This window comes from Hyperoodon ampullatus, assembly GCF_949752795.1.
Source record: "Hyperoodon ampullatus genome assembly, chromosome: 5".
NCBI lineage: Eukaryota > Metazoa > Chordata > Mammalia > Artiodactyla > Ziphiidae > Hyperoodon > Hyperoodon ampullatus.
The window spans coordinates 31,025,339-31,041,265 of NC_136918.1; the positions used below are offsets into that span (position 1 = coordinate 31,025,339).

General features: G+C 38.8%; 1 protein-coding gene across 3 annotated transcripts in view; it reads left to right on the plus strand.

Annotated features, from left to right (window-relative positions):
* Window positions 1-13,038, plus strand: part of ANKRD28 (ankyrin repeat domain 28) — a gene marked incomplete at both ends in the record, with an annotated part of 160,977 nt that extends 147,939 nt beyond the window's left edge. For all 3 annotated transcript variants that reach the window (XM_079705037.1, XM_079705036.1, XM_079705038.1), the window contains 7 exons: window positions 4,811-4,898; window positions 4,988-5,071; window positions 5,632-5,777; window positions 6,399-6,481; window positions 6,925-7,007; window positions 7,985-8,076; window positions 12,752-13,038. In XM_079705037.1, coding sequence (XP_079561163.1) covers window positions 4,811-4,898; window positions 4,988-5,071; window positions 5,632-5,777; window positions 6,399-6,481; window positions 6,925-7,007; window positions 7,985-8,076; window positions 12,752-13,038 — 863 coding nt within the window. The remainder of the gene's footprint in view (window positions 1-4,810; window positions 4,899-4,987; window positions 5,072-5,631; window positions 5,778-6,398; window positions 6,482-6,924; window positions 7,008-7,984; window positions 8,077-12,751) is intronic.
* Between the last annotated feature and the right edge of the window lie 2,889 nt (window positions 13,039-15,927).

Genomic DNA, 15,927 nt, shown 5'->3' on the forward strand with positions numbered 1-15,927 from the left:
CTAACACGTTCTGACTTTCATGAGAATGATATATTAAGAATGACCTACCATGTAGTTATGGCTTACTCCAGTGCCTTGTCATGCCAAAGCCAAGATGCTGGTTGTCACAGATGTTTTGAGATAAGCAGTCACTAAGTTTAAAAGTTTTTTAGACTTTTGCTTCAATAAGTATTTTGCATTTTTAAGATACTTTTATAATATTACTTTTATAACATTATTAATAATATTAATATTATTTGTTATTAATATACTTTTATAATATTTCCAATGTCTTTTATATAGTTATGTTTGTATTTTTATTATATTTTTCTTTCTAAATGTACTTGTTATTAGGGAAAAAAATGACAAAAGTAAGAGAAACTGAAAATGTATCATATTCTAGGCTGAAATCTGTGTATGTTTTCTGAGCACGTTGCAAGTTAAGATCCTTATATCAACAGTAACATGTATGTTCAACATTTTAAGGGAATAAAATCCTAGTAGAATAAATCACGGAAGTAGAAACTAGAAACTTGGACACGTTTGTGGTTAAGTGAACTTGGCTGCATGATTATAACAGACTTACTTTTAGCTTCCTGGAGACTAACCGTCACAGTTAAGTCCTTTTACAGGTAGACTCATTAAAGGTCAATCAGAGAAGTATAAAGCTATTTTTAAAGGATAGATGTGAAAAATGGGATTTGGCTTTTGAAGTGTCACTAAAATAATGTAAGTAACAGAGCATATTGAGATTTGATCATCTTAGAAAACATTTGGGTACGTTATATGCAGTGTAAAACATCAGTCCTGCCTAAGTGTATGCTTAGGGTTTTATCAGGGATGAGAGGGTTTTTTTTATTTGTTTTGAATTTCAGTGTAGCATTCAGGTTATTGTTAGTTGTAATAGCACATCTACAAAACTAGTTGACAGTTCTAACAACTTTCCCTCAAAATGTACAGAAAATAGAAATTGCCTCTTTATATAATATCCACTTGCTTAAAAAAATAAGCATAGTGGCTGTTATAAAATTCAGCTGACTGCCTTGCCAGAGAGGAGGTTTCTATCTTTCTGTAATACACTGTTTGATGTGGTTCTTTTACTGGGAGCCATTTTGACAAATAATTGTTGAGTTGTGGTAAAAGAGGAGAAATCTGAATCTTGCAAAATTATAGTTTAAACATTTTCATAAACATTTTCTAGATACAGTAGTTTGATTTTCATATTAATTCTTGTATCAGAATTGAGAGCTCTATTCTTTTGCTCTGAGAAAGCTTTGATCTCTTCTTGAGGATTGACCTGTAGCTACATTTGGTCATTTTGCAACTCTGAGTACTGATGGTGCCATAGAAAACTTGAATAGTTAAATATATTGCTAATTCAAAAGCTTGGTTTAGTCAGTTTCATATTTTACTACCTCAGATCCTTAGCCAGAATAGTTTTGAAAACTGTAAAACCTTTGGATTTCAACTCTTCTTCCTTTTTCAACTCACTAAAGTTGGTATTTAATGAATATAGCAAAGTTGTCCAAGATAAATCCTAAGTCAAAGAAGATACTGTATTTTGCCATTGAAATTGGTTTGTATTTATAATGTAACTTGACATCTTACAAGTATAAGGAAAACCAAATAGTAGGAAAACATCCACAGATAAAACTATTTTGAAACAGACTTTTATTGGTTCTTTTTTTTTTTTTTAAGTCAGTGAGAATTAACCATTGGAAAAATCACACAGTAAGGTATTTTTCCTCAGGTAGAGCATTTAGTTGTAAAAATACTGCTGTAACTGTTCTTTGGAGAGTTGCTATTTATTATAACATTCCTACCACGTCTTTCCGGAGAACACGGTTTTCCTAAAGTGAGTTTCTTACTCCATCACTGCTGAATTTAGACTCTCTGAGCACGTTGTGTACAAGACACAAAATTTTGCACAAACTACGTGCCTGGTTGCCATTTAAAGATCATAACAGATGTGTCTAATTTCCAGACTGTAGCAGAATTGGTGATGATTCTGAATTGAGCTGAAAGGAATTAGATGTGTGTTGGCTATATGTACAAAGACTGTACAGGCAGTGTAAAATTAATACCATATTTACAGCCAAAAGCCTATTTTATAATTTGGCATTCTGAGAGTAGAATATGTAAAATAGTTTTACTTTGACTAGCAATTATCGTACAGCTAAAAAAAAAAATTGGAAGCACTCCAACAGGATAGAAAACAACCTTTCTCTCAAAATTAAAATGGAATGATGACAAAGCTTTAGAAGAGAACTGGTTATGCATATCCAACTTTAAAGTTCAGATTTCCAGTTTATATAGTCATTCAGTCACAGAACTAAGAATACTTCCATGATCTCATGTGTTCCTTTTAAAAATGTATCAATTTTTATGAAGCTATAAGCATCTTCAGAATATCCCTCTAAAACATGAAGAGACCAGTTTTATCCTATATACTTTTATAAACCAGGACACAAAGTGAAGAATTTTTCAGCTTGACATGACCCCAGTAATGACTGCTGAATCCAGAGCCCCGGGACTCCCTTTTGCCATTCACAGTCTACGCAGTGATTCTCACATCTTTCAGTCTCAGGACCTGTGGCTTATAGCTGTTAGTATTTACTATATTGGAAATTAGGACTGAGAAATTTAAGGATATTTATTAATTTATTTTAAAATAATAATAAATCCATTACATGTTAATAAAAATAGCATTTTTATGAAAAACAACTATTTTTCAAAAAAATATTAATAGAGTGGCACATTTCTTTGATGGCTCGTTAAAGAAAAGAATAATTTGCAGTATCACCCTGCAGCTCCCCAGACCACACCTTGAGAACTGCTATCCCAGGAAAATAAGAGACTCTCAAATCAATACTGGACAACTTTCCTTGGTTACTTCTTGGCCATGAGTTAACATTTGGAGAAGGAGAATTGAAGCAGGGTTTCCCACCCTCAGCACTGTTGACCTTTGAGGCCAGATAATCCTTCGTTGTGAGTGACTGTCGTGTGCATGCAAGAGGTTTAACAGCAGCCCCGGCTTCTACCCACTAGATGCCATAGTCCTTCCCTACCCCGTCCCCAGCTGTGATAAGCAAAAATGTCTCTAGACATGGCCAAATGTCCCCTGAGGGCTAAAATTGCTCCAGTTGAGAATCACTGGATGAAACAACTGACAGATGATGGAACATAACCATAGGTTTCCTAAAACATACTTTCTTTTCCTGGTAAAAACAATTATAGGATAAAGATTAAGATGAACTATTGTTTGAGAATGTTAGAGTAATTTAAAAAGAAAAGAAATAGAGCATCACTTTGTTAGCCAGATGTTAAGCCATGGAAGCAAAGAGGCTGTTTAAGAATCTAATTTATTCCTAACGCACATCCCAAATGACTAACGAAATAAAAGAAGCAACATTTCATTTTCTGCCATTAGTACAGCAGTGGGGGTACTTTTACTAAAACCCTGGCTTTGAAAATTGGATTAAGAAAATGTGAGGTTTGAAAATCTCAGGTTTGCAAATATGAGGTTTGAAATATGAGGTTTTCCCCTGTTTTCAAAGTTGCTATTAAAAACTGTGGACCTGATACCTATTAGTAATCAATATACTTGACCTTTAACCCAGCAAGATCATTTCTAGAAAATTGTTCCTAGAAATAAATACTTTTTAAGTACTGGAACATTTACAACGTTGTTGATAATATCACAAAGAAAAACCAGCAATCACCTCAAAACCGATAATTAGAGATTAAATCCTTTATGATACATTCTGATACTGTGAAGTTCTTCCAAACATTCAACAATAGGATATCTCTATATGCTACTGTGGGAAGATATATAGTTTTTAAAGTAAAAAACAAGTTGCAGAACAGAACATCCCAATTGTGTAAAAATTTTTTTAAAAGGAAGTGTTTATGTGCATGCAGTTATATATGCCTAAAATTTTTCTGGAACTGTAAGGTAATAATGGTCACTAGTGGTCACTAGAGAGTGGAACTGGGGAATGGGGTGGGGACAGGGACATGTACTTTTTTCCTTCTGAACACTTTGATAGAATTTGAGATTTTACCATTAACTCCTTAGTAGAGCCAGAAAATACTCAAATTTTGAAATTAATTATGCTGCATAAACATATATTATTTTGAAAGTTATACTGTGCTATATAAATAGGACATTTAAAAAAATAATGCCCAAATAGCTCTAACTGGTCACCATAGAAAAGAATAATGAGACTAATTTTTTTTCCCCACAAAGTAAATATTTGTCATGTCCATAATAAACTGATATTGGACTTCCCTGGTGGCGCAGTGGTTAAGAATGCACCTGCCAGTGCAGGGGACATGGGTTCGAGCCCTGGTCCGGGAAGACCCCGCATACTATGGAGCAGCTAAGCCCATGTGCCACAACTACTGAGCCCATGCACCATAACTACTGAAGCCAGCGAGCCTAGAGCCCGTGCTCTGCAACAAGAGAAGCCACTGCAATGAGAAGCCCATGCACCAACCACAATGAAGAGTAGCCACTGCTCGCCACAACTAGAGAAAGCCCATGCGCAGCAACAAAGACCCAACACAGCCAAAACACACACACGCACACACACACGCACACACAAATAATAATAAACTGATATTAAATTATCGTAAGAAGCTACTGTACTTTAGGTCCTGAGGTGGTACATTGAATTCCAAAGTGCCTAAAAATGTGATGTTTAATGGGTTCAGGGAACTGATTACTTGCAGTCCTTGTAAAGCCTTATCTGTAGGGATATATTGGTGTGCATGGGCACCTCAGTATCCTTTTTGGATTTTAATATCTGATCCTCATTTACTTATTTAGGTCACGAGACATGTGTAGAACTCCTTTTAGAACAGGACGTTTTCCAGAAAACGGAAGGAAATGCTTTCAGTCCATTGCATTGTGCTGTGTAAGTAAAGGCAGAATGAATCGGATTTGGTTTGAGTGGTTGAGAAATACACCATGGCTGTGAGAGTGATCACCTTGTTACCTTCACAGGATAAATGACAACGAAGGTGCTGCTGAGATGTTAATTGACACGTTAGGCGCCAGCAGCGTGAACGCCACAGATTCCAAAGGAAGGTAGGAAGTCAACCATGTAGGACATTTTAACTACTAGATTAGTGTGGAAGAATTTAAAGAAACCCCATTATTAACTAAAAGTTGATTTTATATTTACAAGTATAAATTGTTATAAAATCTTAATTACATTCTCATTATAAAAGGCTTTTCTACCATGACTTTTAGCCAGTCTTCCTGGCTAAAAGATTTCCCTTTTTAAAAAAGATGTGTGTTACCCAAAGACTCTTTTTAGTAAAGTTAACAGATTTCTAAATAGGAAGAGTCCAGCATCTGTAATAGATGGCTGTATTTGGGTCAGGATTTCTTTCTTTCAGAATTTCCTTTAATGATGTAATTTTTTGGGCAATTTCATAATTTATCTTTATTTATACTAGTTTAATTAAGGGACTTCTGTATTATCAGAAACACAAATTTTTGCAGCAGGAGTTAGTAAGCTCCCCCCATTAAGCCTATTTGTATCCAAGCAATACCTAGTATGTAAACCCTTGAAAATTGCTTTCATAAATTAAGAGTATACAGTGCACAGATTTAGTCCAGTCTTCCCATTTCTCCGTGTGCAGAACTCCTCTCCACGCGGCCGCCTTCACAGACCATGTAGAGTGCTTGCAGCTGCTGCTCAGCCATAATGCTCATGTCAACTCTGTGGACTCCTCTGGGAAAACACCTCTCATGATGGCTGCAGAAAACGGACAGACTAATACAGTTGGTAAAGAAACTGCTTAAGGCTTTTACTACTCTAAATGTGGATATTGCTTATGTATAATGTAGCTCCCACCCATCTGACTCTAGTTCACTGAATTTTGCATTAGTTATCTCACCGCTTCTGAGATTTAAAACCTTTCACTTGTTTAGGCCCACAGTATTTCCATTTGCCCTTACTGATTGAATAGTGACGTTAGCAGGCAGTGTTAGGATAGTGGTTAAGAACCCTGGCTCTGGAGTCAGATCGAATGTGGTTCTAGATCTGCCAACTAAGCAACCTCCTGCCTCAATTTTTTCATGTATAAAGTGAGAAAAATAACAGTATCGACTTTGTAGGGTTGTTTTGAGGGGTAAATAAGTTACTATAAATCCAGAGCACTTAAAACAGTCTTTGAAATTTAGTAAGACCTCACAAAAGGAATGTTAGTTGCTGTTTTTCTTGTCTGTTACTTATACAACAGTATAACAATATGGTATAGACCTTTATGTTACAGTGTGTTTTTTGCACTTAAGTTTTTGCTAGAGGGATATTTTTCCTTTCTGTCTTCATTTCTCTACAGTGAGTTATTAGTAATCTGAGGTGTATGTTCATAAGCAAAAGAGTTGATACAATTTTTCCTCCCAGAGATGCTGGTTAGCAGTGCTAGTGCAGATCTGACTTTACAAGATAACAGTAAAAACACCGCCCTCCATTTGGCTTGCAGCAAGGTAGGTACACATCTTAAGGATATATTTTCATTGTTAATATTAACAGTGGCATTTAAAGTTTTTCCACTTAACTAAAATGAACAGAGCTAGGGACCAAACCTCTCTAATAATCACTGACATCAGATTTCTTGGGAAAAAATACTGATGTGTTAAGCACCGTAGTATATGAAAGTTTCCAGTAAGCCGAGTAAGTTTTGGACCACAAGCCTAAACGTAATGATTGTCTTTCCCTAATCTCTCTGACCTTAAATATTCCTGTCCTCTTCTGTAACCCCATTACACCAACACATGTTCGGGCAAATATTTAAGGCATTAGCCAAGAAAATGCATGGCATATGTATGGTGATGTGTATGTTACATGGACTAGGGTTGGGGTGTATTGAGTGTATATATTTATCTTTAATGGTGCTGAAGTTTTTAAGAGTTATTTGCCATAATTTTAGGGTCATGAAACTAGTGCCTTGTTAATACTGGAAAAGATAACAGATAGAAACCTCATCAATGCAACCAATGCAGCTTTGCAAACGTGAGTACTTTCAGTGTCTAGTGTAAACCTTGTGATCTATAATTATAAAGATGATTAATGGGGTTCTTTTTTAACATGGGACCATTGGAATCAGTCTGTCACAGAAGCAGTTAAAAAATAAGGAACAGTTCTTATAAGTGACAAAACTCATTTCTAAAATCATCATAATTAAAAGGCATATTACTAAAAAAGCTTTTGAATTGAAATGTGTTCTCAATCCAGTTTTATGGAGGAAAGTAATACTGTTCTGTGTGTTTTATGGCAACCAACTGGAATAATACATTATTTGACACTAGCAGTAAATGAGGCAAAAAGTTTTATACGTGTCTGTAAGCTAGAGAGATTTCAGAAATAATCAAGTTCTAATTGTGAACCGCCAGCCTCCAGGTGACTCCTTAAATCCTGGATCAGTGTCTCCCATTGTCCTCTCTCCATTTTCATTTGCTGTTCTACTTTGAGACTTAGTAAAGGGAAAAACCTTATAATACTGGTTCCCATTCATGTATCAGTCAGATCCCTTAAGGGTCCAAAAATGAGTCATGGAACCTGTAAACTGTTTTCAGAGCCTGTTGGAATTTGTGCTGTTGCAATTTACAGTTTTTATTGTATATTCTATTATACGTGTTTGCCAACTACATTTCTTAGAACAACTTAAGGCAGTTTAGTTAGTAAAATCTCTTCAAACATTGAGTCTTGAAGGAAACTCACAAAAGAGTTTGGTGAAGGTGGAAACCTGTTGATGGGCCCAGGGCTGAGCTCAGGTGCATGACAAGGCCTGACAGTGCACTGCACGCTGGCTCTGCCGTGCCCTGCTCCCATCTTCATTGCTGTCAGGACCACGGGCCTCCAGTTTGCATCTCTAGATCTGCACAGCCAAGCAAAAATGGTCTTCAACAACCAGGATGGAGAGAGTGAACGAGCACACACACACATGGGTGTGCACACATGTACGTGTACACATATTTTTTTCCCTCCAGACCTCTGCATGTTGCTGCCCGAAATGGGCTAACAATGGTGGTTCAAGAACTTTTGGGGAAAGGAGCAAGTGTGCTTGCAGTAGATGAAAATGGTAAGTAGCTTCTGTGTTCTCTTTCCTTAACCTGTTAGAAACTTTCATCTTTCGATGATCCATATTTGAAGTAAAGTAGACTTGGATATTTTTTATTGGTCAAAGAGAAGAGCTGAAGTTAATACTGACTAGGACTTATACTTTGTGGCAAAGGGAATAAGGGCAAGAGAAGCAAGAAAAGTCCATCTAACAGGTGAACTTCTGAGTTTCATGTATTTATTAAATCAGAGTTAGGGTTTACTAACTTTGGTTTAGTGATACCACTTTTGTTTATCTTAGTATTCAAAGAATTTGTTCTGTCAACAAATATATATCAAGGCCCTTACTTAAATGCCAGGTTTTGTCTAAAGCTAATCTTCCCACTTATGCACTAGGTCCTATCCTCTTCTGCATACTTGAGACTGTCACTTTAGCGATTCTTTGCTTTCGTGTCCTGTAATAATGACTTTTTTTGTAGGAATCTTTCTAGATTATTCCCATCAGCATACAAACATTATTTCTCTCATCTTAAAAAATCTTTCATTACTCCCACTGCTCCTACCAGCTGTTGCCATATTTCTCTGTTCCCCTTTGCAGCAGTTACTCAAAAGTTGGCTCTCCCTCTCTCTCCACTTCTCCTTTTTCTTGCTCTCGTGCATCCCCCCTGGTCAGGCTTTTACCCGCACCGCACTACAGAACGGTTCTCAGCAAGGTCACCAGTGACCACTGCAATGCTAAGAGTCACCTCTCCTTTCACTTGACACATTAGAATTTGACACAACTGATTATTCCTTCTTTAAAAATAAGAAAAGGCTTTTAATGTGGAATTGAAAACATGTGAATAAGGGATGTGAAGGTTGCAGTTTACCATAGCTAGTGTCCGCTATTCCCCCCAAAAATCTCCAGACTTTCCATTGTGCTGCACACTGTTCCCGGGATCAGTAGGTACAGATCACTTCAGGGCAGGATAAGAGGGAGAGTCGGAGAGAATACATATGATTTGATTATAATATCCTTCTTTAGGATATTCTTTTTTTTTGTTTATTTTATTTTATTCATTTTAGTTTTGGCTATGTTGGGTCTTCGTTGCCGTGCACAGGCTTTCTCTAGTTGCGGCAAGCGGGGGCTACTCTTCGTTGTGGTGTGTGGGCTTCTCATTGCAGTGGCGTCTCTTGTTGTGGAGCACGGGCTCTAGGCACGGGGGCTTCAGTAGTTGTGGCACACTGTCTCAGTAGTTGTGGCTTGCGGGCTCTAGAGCGCAGGCTCCGTAGTTGCTCCGCAGCATGTGGGATCTTCCCAGACCACGGCTTGAACCCATGTCCTCTGCATTGGCAGGCAGATTCTTACCACTGCGCCACCAGGGAGGTCCCTAGGACATTCTTCATTCACAAATGCCTGGTTCCTTGAATTGATAACCGGATGAGGATTTATAACTCACTACTTTGTTGGTTAGATTAAATAACCAGATTTACTGGAACTGAAAATTTTTTGTTTATTTTTTATTTTACTCATTTCTTATTGAGGTATAACTGACATACAGTATTATATTAGTTTCAGGTGTATCCCTTTTTCTGGATAAACTTTCTTTACTTGGCTTTCAGGACTCCACATTTTCTTAGTTTTCCTCCTACAGTACTAGTTATAATTTCTTGCACTATCCCCAGCTTGTTAATATTGGAGGGCTCTCGGACTCAGTACTCAGTTCTTTTTGCTTTCCCTACCTACATTCACTCCCTGGGTGACCTCATCCAGTCCTTTGGTTCTAAACACTACCTCTGTGCTGAGAATTCCTAAATTTCTGTCTCCAGCTGCCTAATAGACAGTGGATGTCTAATGCACACGTCCAGAACTGAACTGATGGGCCTTTCTCTCCCCCTCTGCTAAGCCTGCTGTGCCCACAGCCACCCTTGGCTCAGCTGGTGGCCGGTCCCATCCTTACAGCTGCTCCTCGACCCCTCTCGCACCCAGGGCACCGTCCACCAGCGTGTACTACTGACCCACCTCCAGAGTATGTTCAAAATATGCCCACTTTTTTCCCTCATTTACCACCCTGGCCAGGATCCTTTTAGAATACATGGGAAGATGCTTCCCTCTGAATCTCAGTTTACTGAGAATCCTTAAATGATATCCAAGGCCCTACTGGGTCATCCCACTCCCCATTACCTCTCCCACCTCACCTCCTACTCTTCCTCCGTCGTCGCATTCCGCTGTGGCGGCGCCTCACACCAGGGATGTACATGCATTGTCATGTTTGTTCTGGCTGCTTCCTCTGCTTGGAGCACTCTGCCCCCAGCAGTCTCTGACTAAACCCTTCACCTGTTTCCAGTCTTAACTCAAATGTCATGTCTTCAGTGAATCCCATCCTGACCAGCCTTTTTATACTGCAGCCTGCTGCACACCCCCCATGGCATCCTCAGTTCTTGTTTAACCTGCTCTACTCCTTCCTCATTCTTTTTTCCATAGAGTTTATCTTCTAACATATGAGGGCAGGAGTCTTTGTCAGCTGCACTCACAGATCTACTCTAAGCAGTTAGGAGAGCGCCGGCCATGTGGGGCTCAATGGGTATGTGTTAGGTGATGATGTGCCGAGAACCGTGCTAAATCCTGCAGATACAGTGTAGAGTAAGACAGCCTACTTCCCTGAATGGCAGAGCATATAAACAGGCTGTCACAAGGCCCTTGAAGCAGTTCAGTTAGAATAACCCTAGAATGCCATGAGAGATATCGGGGAAGGCATCCCCCAAAAGTGCGTTCTGAGCCAAAATCCAAAGGACAAGTAAAAAGTGGGGAGAAAACTTTTTAAGCAGAGAGCGTGACGTATTTAGAGATACAACGCAAGGCAACTTGAGTACTGAGTTACGCCAGAGTCTCTCAGGTCAAGTGGCAAAGGATCTGTGTATCAGGGAGTCAGCAGCTCGTCTGCAGGGGAGCAAGCCTAGACTAGGAAACAAGTTCACGGTTAGGGGTGGAAGGAGGGGGTGGGCAGAATTAAGGCAGAGACATTGGAGATGAAAGGACGTTGATGTTTCTAGAGCCCTTTTGATGGAACTCGGGGAGGGAAGAAGTCGCCTGCAGCCCGGCGTGGGGTGATGTGTGGGGGAAGTGCCATTGTTTAAGATGAGAATGTAGGAGGAAGAGCTGGGTTCAGTTAGGGACATGAGAAAAGTTCACTGGAAACTCCAAGTGGGTAACTGGATGTAGATATATGGATCTGGAGCCCAGAGTCAGCAAGATCTAGGTTGGACATAGAGATTTGGGAATCCTTAGTAAAATGTAGTCATGAAATCCATAGAAGTGAGTGGTATCACCCACTAAGATAAGTTCAAACTCTCCTAGCTATAAAAGACACTTTTATTATCAGTAAATTACATTTCTGGAAATACAGCAACTATATAGATTGAAATCAGGAGCCTAAATCGCTAACTTGTATAAGATATTTGGTCACACTATGAGGCTCTAAATCAGTAGCCAGTAGGCAATCTTTGTTGATCATTTTCAAGGTTTTATATAGCTTTTCCTTATAAAGAGATGGAAGGGATAGTATAGCAGATGATAATGAAGGTCGCCTGTGACCTGATGTCTTCTGACATACTTTGTAATGTTAAATAGTAATCACGGTCCAAAGTTGGCAAGTCATAGTAAGTACCCATCTTATTTTTTAATTTTTTTATTTTTAATTTTTATTTATTTATTTTTTTTTGCGGTACCCGGGCCTCTCACTGTTGTGGCCTCTCCCGTTACGGCGGAGCACAGGCTCCAGACGCGCAGGCCCAGCGGCCATGGCTCACGGGCCCAGCCGCTCCGCGGCATGTGGAATCTTCCCAGACCGGAGCACGAACCCGTGTCCCCTGCATCAGCAGGCGGACTCTCAACCACTGTGCCACCAGGGAAGCCCAAGTACCCATCTTATTTTACGATCAATTCTAACCTTCAAATTAATGATCCAGTTATAAATTGCTCCAGTAACAACAGAGGTTGATGATTAAATTAGGCTGTATGTTCTCACCATCTTCTCTCCCTACCCAACCAAGTGTTTCCTTACTCTGTTGTATTGATACTCTGGTGCCTTAGGGCTAAAGTCAGTCTTCTTCTGCTAAAGAAGGGAACATATACAAAGGAAACATTTGTTTTGACTTAGGAGCTTTAAACCTGTTTACTTTATCTGTTTTTCTTCAGTGGGCTATGACCCTAAAAGAAAAGTTAATTGATGGCCATGTGTCATTCATTGAACAAGCATCTTTTGAGCACCTGCTCAGAGCCTCATTCATGAATCTGTGCACATTTAGGTTTCTCAGCCTGTAAGCACTTACAGAACGACAAATTAACAGTAAGACTCTCCCACCATTCTGAACAAAGATTGATCAGTCTGTTTTTTTCCCCTTATTCTAGTCTGATATTGTCTATGAATCTGGATGGATAGAGATAAGTTGTGAGATAGTGGAGGAATCATCCATCGTGGGCCTCAGTTTCCTCTGCTATAATGTAGTCTGTTAGGTCTCCTCCCACCCTAGATTTCTATGACTTTCCTCTTTCTCTACTTACTGGAAAGTTCTGAGTCATTCCAGTAAAACCAATTTATTATATAAGCTAGGTAATTTAAAGTATGTGTAAAGTTGAAGGCCTTTAGGCTTATTTCCTTGTATTCGTGAAGTGAGTCTTAGGATGAGTAATTTTTAAATTTTATCTTTAATTCTAGGCTATACCCCAGCTTTGGCCTGTGCTCCCAACAAGGACGTGGCTGATTGCCTCGCTCTCATTTTGGCCACCATGATGCCTGTCTCATCAAGTAGTCCTTTATCATCTCTGACATTCAATGCCATTAACCGTTATACAAACACCTCAAAAACAGTGAGCTTCGAAGCCTTGCCCATCATGAGGAATGAGCCCAGCTCCTACTGCAGCTTCAACAACGTCAGTGGCGAACAGGAGTACTTATACACTGATGTGGACGAGCTCAACGACTCCGATTCCGAGACCTACTGACCGGCTGAGCCAGAGGTCCAGGGAGGGAGTTCTGGCACCGACGCTTCAGACTGTGCTTTTCAGGAAGAAGGCACTTTCTCATTCACGTACAAATTCAGCCTAAGAGGAAAGATGACCGAGTGGGCGAATAGAAGAAATGAGGTAACATTAGGAAGAAGAGTTTTAAAGGCAAGTTTTGCAAAAGAGACTTCTAGAAACTTGAAATAGACTTGACCAGAGGAAAACACTTTGATGGCACATGGCTTTGTGGAATTATGTAATTTGGTTTTGCAGTGCCAGGAATTACTTGGGACACTGTGTACCCTAATCTGCTCACACAAGCAACACTACCGTGAAAGAAGAGATAAGGACACTAGATTTCAGTTTTATCAGTAAAACTACAACTAAATTTAAGGGCAATAAAAGTTTGGTACAGTAGGCATGATTGCACAGCAAATTGCCAAAGGACCAAATAACTCAAAGGGTTTTAATAGAATGCTACTTTGCGGAAGCTGGAGCGGGTGAAATGAGACATTATCTAAACCAAACTTTAATATTTCTGAAAATGAAGCTGAGATTTGGTTTTAAATGTTGATTTTTTTTTAAGAAAACATCTGAAAGCCTTCTAATACTGTATTAAACCATGAGAGAAAGCAGATGTATTTTTACATTTTTTTTTCTTTTACATAAAAATTTTAAAATTCCAACTTTTATAATATTAGAATTGAAAACCAGCTGATTGGGTGCAGTCAGGGTGAAAATATTTGTGATGTAGACATGAGGTAGATTGGGGTTGGGCTATTGTTGCCCAGTTTTGAATGGTTTAGGTTTAAAATTGAACTATTTTTGTTTGAAAATGTAAAGGATTTCCTAGAAGAAGGAAATTTCATGAAATCAGAAAGTAGATGATTTTCACCCTATTGCAGCCAAGTGGTCCTGGGGAGTGGAGTTTTCAATCTCACTACTTTGGATGGTACACCTTCATCGCCTGTGTCACCCTTGTGCCTCCACAGTGGATTGGGGGATTTTTGTTGTCATTGTTTAGTGAAGAATCAAAAAGAGAAACTCCCTTGTTATTCATAAGTTAACGCCATCAGGTTTCTCTCGGAAGGCATTTCTATATTGGGCAAGGTTTAAAATACTAAAGCCTTTAGGTCTTGTTGACATTTAAAGTAGGGTGTTTATAACATGCTACTGTTTAGGGAAGGAAGCAGTTGCCTGCCGAATTGGAAGACTGCCTTTTAAGTAACAAAAAGAGGGGGGAAAGGCTGATGTTTAGGCTTTTAAATAACAATTTATATGGGTCTGCTTTTACTGTAACTGTCACTTTCCCAGTGAAAATGATGTCACATATGTAGGGGGTCTTCCAGGTCTGGGTAGAGTTCCATAAATTTTCACAAAATGATACCCAATTTCATTTTATTCTTTTTGTATTGTGAAACTGGAAACTTTATGACATTGTAAATTATCAGCTGGTTTTTCTGAATATAAAGTGTGAAAACACAGAACAGTATTTTGATCTATTTGATAATTTTGTGGGTTTTTGAAGAATTAATGAGCATGTAAATAGAAATAGTGACTGCTTGAATACTGTATTTACTTGCACTCTTTCAGTACATCAAGATTCCTGTATATTTTAGAGTATAATAAAACACAGATGTGAGTTGTATTTAATAATGTATTTGTATCTGTGCATATTACCTAAAAATCTATAAAGTTTCTAGGGCATTGACTACTAGATTTTAAGCATTTTTTTCTAAAGTATTTACAGAAATTATAAATGTAATCATCCATCTTTTCTTTATAATATAAAGAAGTCATAATGGACCCTTCCTAATTATTAGTGGTAGGAAGGTGAATATGCATTTTAAAGACAGCAGACTACATTTTCTATTGTACCTTTTGAAAAAAAGAAAAAAGTCAAGAGGATTCTAAAAGTATACATATGTGTGCTTTCTCTTTCCTTTTAGGAATTCTCTTCTGAATTCCCTGAGGGAATTTTCTAGAATCTCAGAATTGAAAGAGACCTGAGGTTCATCCAGTCTAACCTCTTAGCAAATACAGGAGTCTCTTCTACAAGGGTGATCTTTCCACCTTGCATACTTCCAGTGACTCTACCTCACCAAGCAGTCCATTCAGTTGTTGAGCAGCTCTGTTAGAAAGGTCTTCCTTAGGTGGAGCTGAAGCCTCCTTCCCTCCTGGGAACTTCTGTCCTTGGGCCCTGGTCTGTCCTCCAAGAGAAGGCTGAGAACCTCGGCAGGATGACTTATGCCCTCTGCCGTGTCTTCTCTTTTGCAGGCTATTTGACTTGTCTGCTGAAGTGATTTCCAGAAGGACTCATTAGACACACTGTTAGATTTACCGCCTCTAATGAAACCCAAGGTGTAGCTGTAAAGTAACAAGCTGTTTTTAATTTATCCTCACACATACCAGAATTTAGATCTTGCATCATTTTATGTAAATGATGCCATGACTGGAAATACTGGTGAGGTGGGTCTTCCGAATCACTTGCCCACTAGGAAAGCTATTCCATTACTCTGTGATCCCATTTTGTGATAGTCTATTCCCCAGCTTGATCAACCACTTCCTTTGGTCGGCACCTGATGAGGGGAAATCCCAAAGTACTGTCCCAAACAGTATTTTAATGGCACTAGTATTGTTGGGGGAAGCACATGGACTGCTTGAATGAAGGGACACAGCGCCAGTGAGTTCCTTTATAGTTACACCTTGTGTGTCAGAGGCATTCAGGCCCTGTTCTGTAGTGGTTTTTATACCTGCACAGAATAGAAAAGCCTGTTTGCTTTTTTAACTTCTGCATGAAAGATGACATCTGAAGTATCTGCTATGTATTATAATACCAGCTTCTGTTGTAGAACTACTTTTAGGGCAGTGGTGGTAATAGCAAATGAT